The 15925-nt window shown below is 36.8% G+C and overlaps 1 protein-coding gene across 1 annotated transcript in view; it reads right to left on the bottom strand.

The window, feature by feature from the left end:
- The window catches only part of LOC138705653 (2-acylglycerol O-acyltransferase 1-like), a 37768-nt gene extending 32926 nt beyond the window's left edge, over positions 1 to 4842 (bottom strand). The window contains exon 1 of the mRNA XM_069834241.1: positions 4716 to 4842. Coding sequence (XP_069690342.1) covers positions 4716 to 4791 — 76 coding nt within the window. The 5' untranslated portion in view covers positions 4792 to 4842. The remainder of the gene's footprint in view (positions 1 to 4715) is intronic.
- Positions 4843 to 15925: the final 11083 nt, after the last annotated feature.

Here is a 15925-nt window from a genome sequence, read left to right as displayed (position 1 = left end):
AATGGCGAGGGGAAACGGCAGAACCCCGAGAAAAACCCCTCGCGCCCTCTTTCTTCGCCACAGATTCCTTCATGACAAGGCAACGCATTTTCGTTCCCAAACAAGTTAGGAAAGTTATCGGTTAGTATATCCTGAAGTTTTAGGGTTCAAACTCTGACCCTAAATGCTTACGTCAGGACGTTACGAAAGGTAGAACCTAGTTCGGTACATAATAATAATAATGGAGAATGACAACTGTAAGTGGGATTGCTGCTACATTGAAAAGGTATGTCCAGCTTATTTTTAACCATATAAACGCATTAACACTGCGAAACCAGCTCTGTACAAAGTATTAGTGCTACATGTGACAGAAAATATAATTAGATCGACAACAATACTCAACTGGTATATACAATATATACTATAGAACATAATAGTAAATATGATACACATTAACTGATATTCTATACATAATATACTTTATACAATTAATTAAATTAATGAAATCAACTCCGTTACGGTGAACAAAAACATATATTGAGATTATGAAGTTCATATCTTCTACTATAACTGCCAGTAAAAATTTGTTTAAGCTAAGAAAATGTTCTTCCCACGTCACATGACGTTAGAGGGACAAAATAATAATAAAAATCAATATACAAATTAGCAATATTTGCATTTTACACAGTATATACAAATAATTCATTTATCAAAACCTATCCCGTTGCAGTGAACGAAAACATATATTCTGAGTTTATGAAATGCATGTATTTTACGAAAATCACATAAAATTTGTTTAAACTAAGAGACTTTCTACGTCATATGACGTTACAGGGGCATATTTATAATACATTACATCATTCCCACTTAATGATCCCAAGGTTTTGATTTATTAGTATTTAATTATTTTATTGGAATTTTTTATTAAATTATCATTTATTTGTAATTATGATAGAATTAGTAACTTTTTTTATTTATTTTATTTAATTTTTATTAAAATTTTGTACTCCTTTTGATTTTGCTGAAGGTGAATCGGAGTTAGTTTGAGGTTTTAATGTTGAATATAGAAGTGGTGGTTTTGCATTAATTTTTTTGGCTGAGTATGCTAGTATTTTGTTTATGAGAATATATTTTGTACTACTAGATCCGCTGTTCCTTTGGGAATAGAAATGATGTGCCTATAACCATTACATAGACGGGGATTGAACCCGAGCTGCCACGGAAGAAGTCAGAGAAGCTAGCCACTCGAGATTCTGATCACAGTTTTAAATCAGGTGTTGAGAAAGTTCTCTTCTTCGATGTATTTTGCCACGCGGAAGCGAACCGCGCACGTACCGTTGAGGAATGCGAATTGGTAATTACAAGTCTTGTTCACGTGCGACGGAGTGCATTTTTACACATAAGTAACAGACCGGTGCTATTGAAATTTGACCCACGTTCACACAACTTTATTACAGTCAACAGAACAGATTTCCGCAGTGTTGTTGATTCCTCCTGAATATCTCTCTCTCTCTATCTCTCTATCTCTCTATCTCTCTATCTCTCTATCTCTCTATCTCTCTCTCTCTCTCTCTCTATCTCTCTCTCTCTCACTCGTACGTTCGTACATAAGGAAGGAGTACTAAGTCCTTCAAATAAATAGTATGGTATGGTTTATTGACATTGCCGGCTTCGAGCCAGCAGCCGTTACATGCATAGGATGTTCTCTTCAGCCATTGTAATAAATAACAATAAATACACATATATAAACTATTTCTGGCATAAGTGCCAGTAAGTGTGTGAGTGACATTATTGATTTTATTCCAGCGTAAGCCTGATTTGGTGATTTTCACTATTATTTTGTAGGGGATTAGGAAGTGGCAGGGTAAATCGTTTATGTACGCTACACATTAGTATATACTAGGTGTCCATTTTATATGTGGAACTGATGGGGATCTTAAAGAAAATTGGTGTGGATTTGAAAGAGAGAAGACTATTCAGTAATCTTTATATGAAACAACGAGTCAAAATCAGGATACGAGAACAAATGTCAGAAGGAAGTGACATTGGGAGAAGAGTACGTCAAGGATGTCCTTTATCACCTACTCTATGCAACATCTACTTGGAGAATTTAGTAAAGAACTGTTTTCAGAACATGGGAGGAGTGGTAATAGAAGAAAGAAGAATAAAGTGCTTAAGATTTCCTGATGATATGGCGTTGTTAGCAGAAAAGGAGATGAAACTAAAGGATATGCTACTGGAGCTAAATGACAGCTGTGAGCAGTATGAGATGAAGATAAATGCAATTACGACGAAGAGCATGGTCATAGGAAGAAAGATACAGGAGATTAACTTTCACATTCTAAATGAGGCAGTAGAGCAAGTGGACAGCTTCAAATACTTGGGGTGTACTATAAGCAGTAACATGAGCTGCTGCCAGGAAATCAAAAGGAGGATAGCAATGGCCAGGGAAGCTTTTGATAGAAGAGGAGCATTTTCTGCGGACCTCTGGAAAAAGAACTAAAGAAGATACTAGTGAAGTGCTTTGTATGGAATATGGCATCGGATGGGGCAGAAACATGAATATTAGGAGGAAGAAAAGAGAAGCGAATAGAAGCATTTGAAATATGGCTAGGGAGAAGAATGGAACGTGTGAAGTGGACAGACAGAATAAGAAATGAAGCTGTGTTGGAGAGAGTGGGTGGAGAAGAATGATGCTGAAACTGATCAAGAAGAGGAAAAGAAATTGGTGAGTCACTGGCTGAGAAAAAAAACTGCCTGTTGAAGGATGCATTCGAAGGAATGGTGAACGGGAGAAGAGTTCGGGGCAGAAGAAGATATCAGATGATAGACATTAAGATGTAGGCCTATGGATCATATGAGGATACAAAGAGGAAGGCAGAAAATAGGATAGACTGGAGAAAGCTGGGTTCCAGTGAAAGATCTGTCCTTGGGCAGAACACTAAATGAATGAAATCTATATATAAAACAGTACCTACGTTTTACATTTAATGAAGCAAATATTTTAATTTTGTAGTTATATACAGTAAGATTTATTTCGTGGATAATAAAGAGCACGAAGTTTACTTCTTTCAGTTGTTAATATGTATGTGTCAATCAAAGTTTATAACAATAAACTAAGAACGGTAATATATTTGCACATATTAATATAACTCATTTTATTCATTTCAAAACTCGTAAAATTTATAATGAGTAAGCATGTGTCAATTTAGTAACATTCATTATTCATTTCAAGGTCACAATTTCTAGTATATTTAGTAGATTTTAAGGCAATAAGATAACAAAATATGAAGTAGCATACCTCTCTACAATTCTAGAGAATTGATATAATTTTACTTTATATTTTTCATTGTTATTTTCATTAATAGGCTTATTAAAACTATTGTTTTTTTTTTCACAAACAAGAAATACAGTTTAATATTTTGTTCTACAATTATGTCTTATTTAATTGTAATGATTGTAACAACTCGATTTATGTATTTCCCGCATTGCAATCTGGGTTATTTTGTTAGACTAGCACAAATAATGTAGTAGTAGTAGTAGTAGTAGTAGTAGTAGTAGTAGTAGTGATACTACTGCTACTGCTGCTACTGCTACTGCTACTAGCAATTTTTTTAATCTGGCAGAGCTAAGGCCAGTTAGCCTTCTCTTCCGCCCGGCCAGACTTTAATTCTGATTGAATACAGTAGACTGACAATAGTTATTACATTAATATCTAGATCATAAAACATCATGAAAGTGAATAATGAAAGTAAAAGTAAATAATGAAAGTTAGATAAGTAATGTTAGTGAAACAATAATAAACATTGATACAAATAGTAGTAATAAGCCTAATAATAATAATAATGATGATAATAATAATATATTGTTATTATTATTAATACTAATACTAATAACAATAATAGTAATAATTAAGTGACGAGAATATTGCGAAAAATGGAAATTTAAAAATTGGAAATTTATCTTTTGAAGAGGTGGAGAAGTTCAAATATCTTGGAGCAACAATAACAAATATAAATGATACTCGGGAGGAAATTAAACACAGAATAAATATGGGAAATGTCTGTTATTATTCGGTAGAGAAGCTTTTATCATCCAGTCTGCTGTCACAAAATCTGAAAGTTAGAATTTATAAAACAGTTATATTACCGGTTGTTCTGTATGGTTGTGAAACTTGGACTCTCACTTTGAGAGAGGAACATAGGTTAAGGGTGTTTGAGAATAAGATACTTAGGAAAATATTTGGAGCTAAGAGGGATGAAGGTACAGGAGAATGGAGAAAGTTACACAACACAGAACTGCACGCATTGTATTCTTCACCTGACATAATTAGGAACATTAAATCCAGACATTTGAGATGGGCAGGGCATGTAGCACGTATGGGCGAATCCAAAAATGCATATAGAGTGTTAGTTGGGAGACCGGAGGGAAAAAGACTTTTAGGGAGACCGAGACGTAGATGGGAGGGTAATATTAAAATGGATTTGAGGGAGGTTGGATATGATGATAGAGACTGGATTAATCTTGCTCAGGATAGGGACCAATAGCGGGCTTATGTGAGGGCGGCAATGAACCTCCGGGTTCCTTAAAAGCCAGTAAGTAAGTAATAATTACAAGATAATTGAAATATTTATCCTGTAATAATGACCACTGAACATAGAGAAACTTGAACAACTATTATGCATCATAAAAGCACAGCGATCTTTCTTCGAAATAACATCATTAGCTGTACTCACCCTTTTTCCAGCTTACAGTAAGAAGCGAGATCCTGTCGCTGGAAGTTTCTACAAGCTTCTCCCATAGGTACTTCATGGAATACAACGCAATCGCGCTTTCCTCTCTCTTTCATCCAATCGAATATTAAGCTTCTGAAACCAAGCAAAAGGACTACTAATTTATGTCGCAATTACATTTACTTACTATTGACGTGCTGTAAAATAAACATAACAGATCTGAAGTACCTCAGGAGTGAAGGCCAGCTCAAGGAGTACCAGTCCGAACAACGTTTCTCTACTCATGTTCCGCGAGACAATTTTGAGTTGGTGCAAACAGGAATTTGAACAGAATCTTAGTTAAGAGCATAATTCAAGCTCTTTGATTAAAGAAATTAAGTGTATTAACGTATATTTTTGTAATACATAATTTACGAAGCAACTACTACTCGTAAATCGGCTTTAGCACTGGCAGTTCGAAACTAGACCGTCTTCGTGTCTCCATGTGCTGGGACTGTTTAAATGCTTAGTAAAATGACACTTTTTCAATTTTGCAGTTAAACGAGACAGTATTTGTAAATTCTTAGCCTAACATGGAAAAAAGTTGCTTTATCTGAAAACAAATTTTCATTTATTATACATAGGTCTTATCATACCTCTGATTGAGGTGCAGATGATATGTACAGATACGGAATTGGTCCGAACCTTTATGGGAGTCAATGTAAGCAACAAATTCGCACGACTGTCCACAAGTAGCATACATATAGGGGCTTTTGTTTACTGCACAAATAGCCTACAGTATGTTGTAAGCGAAACTTATGCAATAAGGGAGCTCCAAATTTTATTTCCGTATCTGTAATCTATTCGAGGATACGGCCTCCAGATATGGAGGATAGATGTGAATATATTGAATAAGCAGTCGCGGACAGCCGATGAGGAGTGGTGCTCCAGCTTGGGGGTTGGGCGAAGGCTAACAACATATCACCGTAAAAAACAGCTTGTTATGAAACCTTCAAATAAGCCTCGGATTAGGACTGATTCTCTGGCACGACCACAGCAAAGGAATAAGGTTATGAGATTTGGTACTTGGAATGTTACAAGTTTATATAGAACAGGAGGGGTAACATTAGTAGCAAAAGAACTAGCTAGATATAGAATAGATTTCGTGGGAATACAGGAGGTTAGGTTAGATGGGAACGGCATAACACAAATAGGAGATTACTTGTATTATGAGGAAGGAAATGATAATCACCAAGTAGGAACAGAATTCTTTATCTATAAAAGAATAAAATCAGCACTAAAAAGGTCGAATTTATCAGTAATAGGTTATCATATTTAGTACTTAAGGGAAGCCATGTAATGTGGGTCCCTATCACCACGGCATGGCGCGTCCTCAGGTTGCGGATAGAGGAGACGGCCTCCAGATATGGAGGGTAGCTGCGAATATATTGAATAAGCAGTCGTGGACAGCCGATAAGGGGTGGTCCTCCAGCTTGGGGGTTGGGCGAAGGGCTAACAACCCATCACCGTAAAAAACAGCTTGTTACGTATCCCTATAATAAGCCTCGGAATAGGACTGATTCTCTGGCACGACCACAGCAAAGAAATAAGGTTTTGAGATTTGGCACTTGGAACGTAACTAGTCTTTATAGAACAGGAGGGGTAACATTAGTAGCGAAAGAACTAGCTAGATATAGAATAGACTTTGTAGGAGTACAAGAGGTTAGGTTAGATGGGAATGGCATATCACAAATAGGAGATTACTTGTTGTATTATGGGGAAGGAAACAATAATCACCAATTAGGAACAGGATTCTTTGTTCATAAAAGAATAAAATCAGCAGTAAAAAAGGTCGAATTTATCAGTGACAGGTTATCATATTTAGTACTTAAGGGTAGATGGTGCGACATCATAGTTATAAATGCTCACGCCCCTACAGATGAGAAAGACGACCATATAAAGAATAGCTTCTATGAGGAATTGGAACACACTTTTGATCATTTCCCTAGATATCACATGAAAATTTTATTGGGGGATTTCAATGCTAAAGTAGGACGGGAGGATATTTTTAGACCAACTATTGGAAAAGAGAGCCTACACGCAATTAGTAGTGACAATGGAGTTAGATTAGTCAACTTTGCCACATCGAAAAATTTAATTGTCAAAAGTACAACATTCCCCCATAAGGATATACATAAATATACTTGGACTTCTCCAGATGGATTGACACACAACCAAATAGATCACATCTTGATAGATAAACGGAGACATACTAGTATAGTAGATATTCGAACTTTCAGGGGTGCAGACTGTAATTCTGACCATTATTTGGTGATTGGAGAATTAAGAGAAAGATTATCAGTAGCCAAGCGAGTAGAGCAGCAAGTTAATATTACTAAATTCAATATTTTGAAATTAAAGGACGAGGAAGCTAAGCAAAATTATCAGGTCGAAATTTCGAATAGGTTTGCCACTTTAGAAAGTTCCGACGAAGTTGAGAAAGAATTAGATGTTAATAGCGTGTGGGAAAATATCAGAGATAGTATCAAAATTGCAGCTGAGCAGAGCATAGGTTATTATGAAACTAAGAAAAAGAAACCGTGGTTTGATGAAGATTGTTGCATGGTAGTAGAAAGAAGGAAACAGGCAAAATTGAAATTCTTACAGGATCCAGTTGAGGAGAAGAGAGATAATTATTTCAATGAAAGACGGGAAGCAAGTCGTACACTTAGGAATAAAAAGAGAGGTTACTTGAAGGAAAAACTGAATGAGGTAGAAACAAATAGTAAGAATAAAAACATTCGAGATTTATATAAGGGTATAAAGGAATTTAAGAACGGATATCAGCCAAGGGTAAACGTGATCAAGGATGAGAATGGTGACTTGCTTGCAGACTCTCCATCAATCCTAAACAGATGGAAAAACTATTTTGCGCAACTACTAAATGTACATAGGGCAAATAGAAATGATCGGGACGAAATTGAAATACAAACTGCTGAGCCATTTATACCCGAACCCACACTTTCAGAAGTCGAAATTGCGATAGAAAATCTGAAAAAGTACAAGTCTCCAGGTATCGATCAAATTCCAGCAGAATTAATACAAGAGGGTGGAAGTGCATTATATAGCGAAATTTATAAACTTGTACTTGCTATTTGGGAAAAGGAAATTGTACCAGAACAATGGAAGGAGTCCATAATTGTGCCTATTTTTAAAAAGGGGGACAAAACCAACTGTGGTAACTTTCGAGGAATATCACTTTTGTTGACGTCGTACAAAATTTTGTCCAATATTCTTTTGAGAAGATTAACTCCGTATGTAGATGAAATTATTGGGGATCATCAGTGCGGTTTTCGGCGTAATAGATCGACTATTGATCAGATTTTTTGTATTCGACAGATAATGGAGAAAAAATGGGAGTATAAGGGTACAGTACATCAGTTATTCATAGATTTCAAAAAGGCATATGACTCGGTTAAGAGGGAAGTATTATATGATATTCTTATTGAATTTGGTATTCCCAAGAAACTAGTTCGATTAATTAAAATGTGTCTCAGTGAAACATACAGCAGAGTCCGTATAGGTCAGTTTCTATCTGATGCTTTTCCAATTCACTGCGGGCTAAAGCAGGGAGATGCACTATCACCTTTACTTTTTAACTTCGCTCTAGAATATGCCATTAGGAAAGTTCAGGATAACAGGCACGGTTTGGAATTGAACGGGTTACATCAGCTTCTTGTCTATGCGGATGACGTGAATATGTTAGGAGAAAATACACAAACGATTAGGGAAAACACGGAAATTTTACTTGAAGCAAGTAGAGCGATCGGTTTCGAAGTAAATCCCGAAAAGACAAAGTATATGATTATGTCTCGTGACCAGAATATTGTACGAAATGGAAATATAAAAATTGGAGATTTATCCTTCGAAGAGGTGGAAAAATTCAAATATCTTGGAGCAACAGTAACAAATATAAATGACACTCGGGAGGAAATCAAACGCAGAATAAATATGGGAAATGCGTGTTATTATTCGGTTGAGAAGCTCTTATCATCCAGTCTGCTGTCCAAAAATCTGAAAGTTAGAATTTATAAAACAGGTATATTACCGGTTCTTCTGTATGGTTGTGAAACTTGGACTCTCACTCTGAGAGAGGAACATAGGTTCAGGGTGTTTGAGAATAAGGTGCTTAGGAAAATATTTGGGGCTAAGCGGGATGAAGTTACAGGAGAATGGAGAAAGTTACACAACACAGAACTGCACGCATTGTATTCTTCACCTGACATAATTAGGAACATTAAATCCAGACGTTTGAGATGGGCAGGGCATGTAGCACGTATGGGCGAATCCAGAAATGCATATAGAGTGTTAGTTGGGAGACCGGAGGGAAAAAGACCTTTAGGGAGGCCGAGACGTAGATGGGAGGATAATATTAAAATGGATTTGAGGGAGGTGGGATATGATGATAGAGACTGGATTAATCTTGCACAGGATAGGGACCGCTGGCGGGCTTATGTGAGGGCGGCAATGAACCTTCGGGTTCCTTAAAAGCCATTTGTAAGTAAGTAAGTAAGTAAGTACTTAAGGGAAGATCGTGCGATATCGTAGTTTTAAATGCTCACGCCCCTACAGAAGAGAAAGACGACCATATAAAGGATAGCTTCTACGAGGAATTGGAACACACTTTTGATCAGTTACCTAGATATCACATGAAAATTTTATTGGGAGATTTCAATGCTAAAGTAGGACGGGAGGATATTTTTAAACCAACTATTGGAAAAGACAGCCTACATGTAACTAGTAATGATAATGGAGTTAGGTTAGTCAACTTTGCGACATCAGAAAATTTAATTGTCAAAAATACAACATTCCCCCATAAGGATATACATAAATATACTTGGACTTCTTCAGATGGTTTGATACATAAGCAGATAGATCACATCTTGATAGATAAAGGAAGATATACTAATATAGTAGATATTCGAACCTTCAGGGGGGCAGACTGTAATTCTGACTATTATTTGGTAATTGGAGAACTTAGAAAGACTATCAGTAGCCAAGCGAGTAGAGCAACAAGTTAATATTAGAAGATTCAATATTCCGAAATTAAAGGACGAGGAAACTAAGCAACATTATCAGGTCGAAATTTCAAATAGGTTTGCCGTATTAGCAAGTTCCGACGAGAGTTAGATGTACTAACCGAGATAATATCAAAATTGCAGCTGAGGAGAGCATAGGTTATTATGAAACTAAAAAAGAAACCGTGGTTTGATGAAGATTGTTGCATGGTAGTAGAAAGAAGGAAACAGGCAAAATTGAAATTCTTACAGGATCCAGTTGAGGCGAATAGAGATAATTATTTCAATAAAAGACGGGAAGCAAATCGTACGCTTAGGAATAAAAAGAGAAATTACTTGAAGGAAAAACTGAATGAGGTAGAAACAAATAGTAAAAATGAAAACATTGAAGATTTATATAAGGTCACAAAGGAATTTAAGAATGAATATCAGGCAAGGGTAAACGTGATCAAGGATGAGAATGGTGACTTGCTTGTAGACTCTCATTCAATCCTGAATAGATGGAAAAACTGTTTTTGGGCAACTACTAAATATACATAGGCCAAATAGAAATTATCGGGACGAAATTGAAATACAAATTGCTGAGCCATTTATACCCGAACCCACACTTTCTGAAGTCGAAATTGCGATAGAAAATATTAAAAATTATAAGTTTCCAGGTATCGATGAAATTCCAGCATTATCTAATGAAATTTATAAACTTTTACTTGCTATTTGGGAAAAGGAAACTGTACCAAAACAATGGAAGGAGTCCATAATCATACCTATCTTTAAGAAGGGGGAAAGACTAACTGTAGTAAATCACATATTCATTATATGAGGTCTCGCCATCCTCATTGAATATTATCAAGACTACTATGAAGTAGCCGATGTGTATTATCACAATTAATTCGAGAAAAATTCGTTCCGGCACCTGGAATCTGAATATTCACAATAGAAAATGAGTTAATATTGATCATTTAGAAATGTTTGTAGCTTTTTGTCTCCATGCATTACCGTCTATAATGCCAAATTATACAAATTAATTATGAATAGGCCTGCGTGTTTTAGAAGTGAACGTTGTAACTGGACACAGCCTAGGGTATGTATACATATATATACTGGGTTCAAAAAGTTCAAGTTCAAGGTTCAAAAAGTTCCCGGAATTTGCTAGTATCATAGAAACAACGGACCTTAAACACTATTCTACAGCATTCCCTTCAAAATAGTTGCCTTCCACAACAACACACTTTTGCCAACGCGTGTAGAGTTCCTGGAAGCAGGCCTGGAAGCCATTTTGTGAAACCCGTCTTAGTGCTATCGTCGCGTTTGCGATAACCTCTTCAGCATTGAATCTCCGTCCTTTCAGATGACTTTTCAGACGGGGAAACAGAAAGTAATCAGGTGGTGGAGAGTATGGTGGATGATCCAAAGCAGTTATGTTGTGCCTGGCAAGAAAATTCTTTACAATAATTGCGCGATGAGCAGGTGCATTGTCATGCATAAGGAACCAGTTGTTTTCTACCCACTTTTCTGGACGTTTCCTTCTCACTGCGTCCCGGAGGCGACGGAGGATTCCTACGTACAATTCTTTCGTTACAGTACGACCTTCTGGAATGAACTCATGGTGGATGAGACCCTGAGAGTAGAAGAAAACTTCCAACATAACTTTGCCTTTGGAAGTGTCCCTAGGAAATTTTTGCTTCCGAGGAGATGTTTTCGATTTCCACTCATATGACTGTCGTTTAGGGACTGGGTCGTACAAGTAGCACCAAGTTTCATCACCAGCAATAATTTTGTTTAAAAAATCACCATCTTCATCAGCCATACTGATCATGTCCCCAGCAAGAGTCAGTCTTGTTTCTTTCTGTTCTGCCGACAACATTTTCGGATCTAACTTCTGAGACACGTAATGCATGTTGAGATGCTTGTGAAGAACATTGTGTACACTTCCGACTGATATTCCGACCTCTGCTGCTATCTCTTTTATGGTTTTACGTCGGTCGCCCCTCACAACATTACGCACACGCTGAACGATTGCTTCATTTGTTGCAGTTGTTGGTCGGCCGCTGCGTACGTCATCTTGATGCTATCGCGGCCACCAGAAAAGCGTTTATGCCAGGCATACACTTGAGTTTTTGTCATTGCTGCTTCGCCATGTGCTTCTTCCAACAATCTTAACCCAGATGTTCCTGAATTATTTTTTTTGTTTGAAATTTCGAAAGATAGTGTGTATATTGTTCATAATGATCCTTAGTAATAGAAAAGTATGTGTTTTAAGTAATAACCCTCCTAGGTTTTGCGGAAAAGTGCGTCCTTCTGGAAGGACTTCAGGATAATATGACTACAATTTCATAAGATATGTGAAGAACCATTTTTCATAATGGACAAGCGAAATTCAGCAGTGCGTACCAGAAGATCATACTCGTGGTCCTCCAAAAACATAAGAAATATTAAAAATAACATTTAGGGGCCTAATCATGTTAAAACTATAGATATCATTGCGACAATTACATTTATTGGTATTTATTTAGGAATATGTTGGAATACCACAAAACAATTGAGAACATGCAGACTTAAATAAATATCGCAAAGTATAGCATGAATTAGCTGTGGATATCCAGTCACTCATGCTTATCACAATCCAATGACTATGTTTTTTTTTTTTTACTAATCCAATAAATAATGTTCTTTCACCAATCATTTTACTTGGCGTTAAAAGACACAAAACAGCTGACATGTTGGGACAGATCACACTTGAGGCACATTGTGGTTGCTTTTTTTTTTCTGGCATATCCTGCATTTCAGTTGCTTCTTCTAATGCGTATGAATGTCCACTGGCAGATCAGAAACGTAGTGGTCCCGTCCATCATTCCGGGATTCAATTTTCGATAACTTGGAAGATCTACCTTTGCTGGTGAGAACCCGTTTGTCTGATTCCAGAATAGCTGTAGCAACTCATCTCCGAAAAGACATGATCTATATTCTCTTCATTACGCCTGTACAAAAGCCAGGCGTTCTGTTCAGCAACATCTATAAGATGGATGTCCGATAGAGAGATACGTTCTGGCCCCCGCGATCAATGCCTCCCATATGATTGTTGTATGACTCAAAAAGAAAAGGTTGAGGCACAGCCATCCTTAGTTTCTTCTCTCTTGAAAAGCGCCTTACTTGTCTCAGAGGAAACATTTCTCTAGGTCATCGTTATTACACACATGCCAGTTCATCATGATGAAGTCGAATCTGTCTCTCGATATTGCATTTGATACAAGTTCATTGTGACTGTCTTGTTCCCCTTGCCAGTACATTCTTCTTCTGGGAACTACTACATAACCACTAAGTACGACTACAGCTAGAAACGCCATCTTTTCATTTTCAGAGCAGTCTCCTACTCTGTTCTTCTTTGCCGCGTACTGATTGGTATAAGTGACCATCATGTTTAGAATTTCTTCATCGAAAAATTGTGTGAAGTATTCTAATGGACTTCTACCGGGTTTGAGTGGTACTTCATACATCAGAGGCCATTCTGTGCTTGGAAGAGTTGAGTCTTCATTTTCAGGTTCCCCTGTAGTTTCTCTCTCGGCAGCCTGTGGCCCAGTAATACCTTCCTTGTTTGTCTGCAGAGTTGGAGGGGCCATTGTAGAACTGGTGCTTGGGAGTGTTGAGCCTGCTTTTACAGGTTCCCCTCTATCTTTTTTCTTGGTAGCCTTAGTCCCAGTAATGTCTTCTTTGTTTGCCTCCAGGGCTGTAGAGGGCGTTGTATATCTTGTCCTTCTATACTTTCTAGATAGCAGAGATGGTACAGGTACAGACGGCAATCCTATGTCATATGATGATTCCTCACATACATTTTTGATAGCCATGTCAGTTACAAACACATCGGCACTCAGCTGAGTTGCAGTCAAATTATCTGTATATAAGTTGTCTTCTGCACCCGAATCCTCATCAGTCAAATCAACATTTGCATTAAGAGGTGGCAACGGTGCGACATCTACACACTGTTTGGAATAGTTTCACTACTGTCCATGATTTCCAGTAGTTCATGCAGTGTAATTTTTCTCTTGGAAACACATAGAAAATACCATATTATCCTGACGTCCTTCCAGAAGGACGCTAACAAATATAACGTTATTACTAGTTATGGATGTAAGTTCATGCAAATTTAACATAAGTCTATTGAAAGCCCTAACTTTTGAGATATTGCACCATGAATTTAAAAAAAATAATCCGTAAATTACGGTAAATATAATTACCAATTTATAACAAGGTCAGTCAAATCATCCATCGCTGCTGAAGTCCAATATTCAGGTCTAAATTTCTCGCTCACAACTGACGGTTAACTTGCAGCTGCTGTGCAGTCGTCAACAATGGACATTCAAACGGCGTGTGACTAACAATAGTAACATTTCGAGCATAATATTAATTATAACGTCATTATTTCTTATTATTTTTCTGGAAGGACGTCAGGAACATCTGGGTTGTCTCTGCAGGAGTTTTGTGTAACAAAACACAGAACTTTATGTTTGTACGTTGCTCTGTGGACATAATTACAAAATGCGACGAACAAACAAAACACTATGATAAACAATTGCCTACAACTCAAAACCAACAATCACCATTATCAACAAACAAAGGAAATGACATCATGAATGTTACCAACAAAACAAGTGTATAATATCCCTTGTTATATATTAATACGAAAAATGGTAGTAAAATTCCGGGAACTTTTTGAACCCAGTATATATATGTATACATACTCTAGGCTGTGTCCAGTTACAATGTTCACTTCTAAAACGCGTAGGCCTGTTCATAATTAATTTGTATAATTTGGCATTAGAGACGGTAATGCATGGAGATAAAAAGTCTACAAACATTTCTAAATGATCAATATTAACTCATTTTCAATTGTGAATATTCAGATTTAAATCCTTTCAGTAACTTATATCATTTACTTCTGAACTCATTTTCACTTTGATGAAATATATCCACTTGTTTTAAAAAGTTACATTTAAATATTGAAAATTTTGTAAATACTTTATAAATAATGAGCATTGGTTATTACTTTTTTGATGAAAAATATATTGTGGAACAAAAAAGTAGACCTACCTATAATCTAGATACGTTTTACTTTGTGAGAATAATCTTCTGTTGCTCATAATATGGCTTCAAATAAATATTTAGTTTGTTATTAAATCCACGTGACAGTATATTTTGTATGTGAGCAGTATTCGCATTGTTCAGTGCCTATTTATAGGAATAAGCAGACGTGAACACACGAAACGGAGCGGAGAGGCAGGTCATAGCTCTCCGTTCCAAGCGAAGCTAGTATGCCGATGATCCATGCACACCTAACTTGTACTCAGAGTAGCCAAACGCAGGACTCCATTAAAGTAACTACACATGACCCAATCTGCATGGTCCGTTTTGCAGAGACCCTGCCAATCGGTATGTAGGCTTGCTGGGACAACAAAACTCTTTTTGGGTGGTTGGTTCGGGCAACCACCCAATCTCTCGATTCCCCCATTCCAACACCCTGCAAGCTGGGTCGTGTGTAGCACGATCGGACTGATTTCTTGTCAGTTGCAGCTTGCAGAAGTGGCGTTTATGAAGGATTGAGTGCAATGACAGTGAGTGCGGCGTGAAAAATGACGGAAAAGGAAAGGAGAAAGAAGTATGAAGGAATATTTTTGAACTGTATAAAGATATACCTTATTTATGGGACATTTCAAACGCAAATTATCTCAATAGAGATATGCGTAATCAGGCTCTAGAAATTCTTCTAGAAAAATACAAAGAGGTCGATGAGGATGCGAACGTGTCTATTTTAAAAAAGAAAATTGAGAACATGCCCCCGTTGCTAAAAATCTTGAAGTCACAATTAATCTCTCTTGTACACTAACGCTTTCTCTCATTACTGTATCTTGCTTTTTTATTAAAGGAGCCAGCATATGAAGCAGTTCATTGAAAGTGTCATTATCCATTCGAAGGAAGTTTTTAAAATCTGCTGGTTCTAGTTCTTTAATACTTAATATTTGTATGACTAATTTTTTTCTTTCTAATAACCATTTTTAGCCCATTGTTTTCTTTTTCTGTTTATCGTTCTGTGACAACAAACTCAATGCAATTACAATTTTTTGAAACTCGGAAAGTGAAGGAGCCATAATATATCTTTTCACA

Source organism: Periplaneta americana, chromosome 9 (genome assembly GCF_040183065.1).
Source record: "Periplaneta americana isolate PAMFEO1 chromosome 9, P.americana_PAMFEO1_priV1, whole genome shotgun sequence".
Lineage (NCBI taxonomy): Eukaryota > Metazoa > Arthropoda > Insecta > Blattodea > Blattidae > Periplaneta > Periplaneta americana.
Note: the sequence above shows the minus strand (reverse complement) of the source record. Positions and strands in the feature narration are given on the sequence as shown.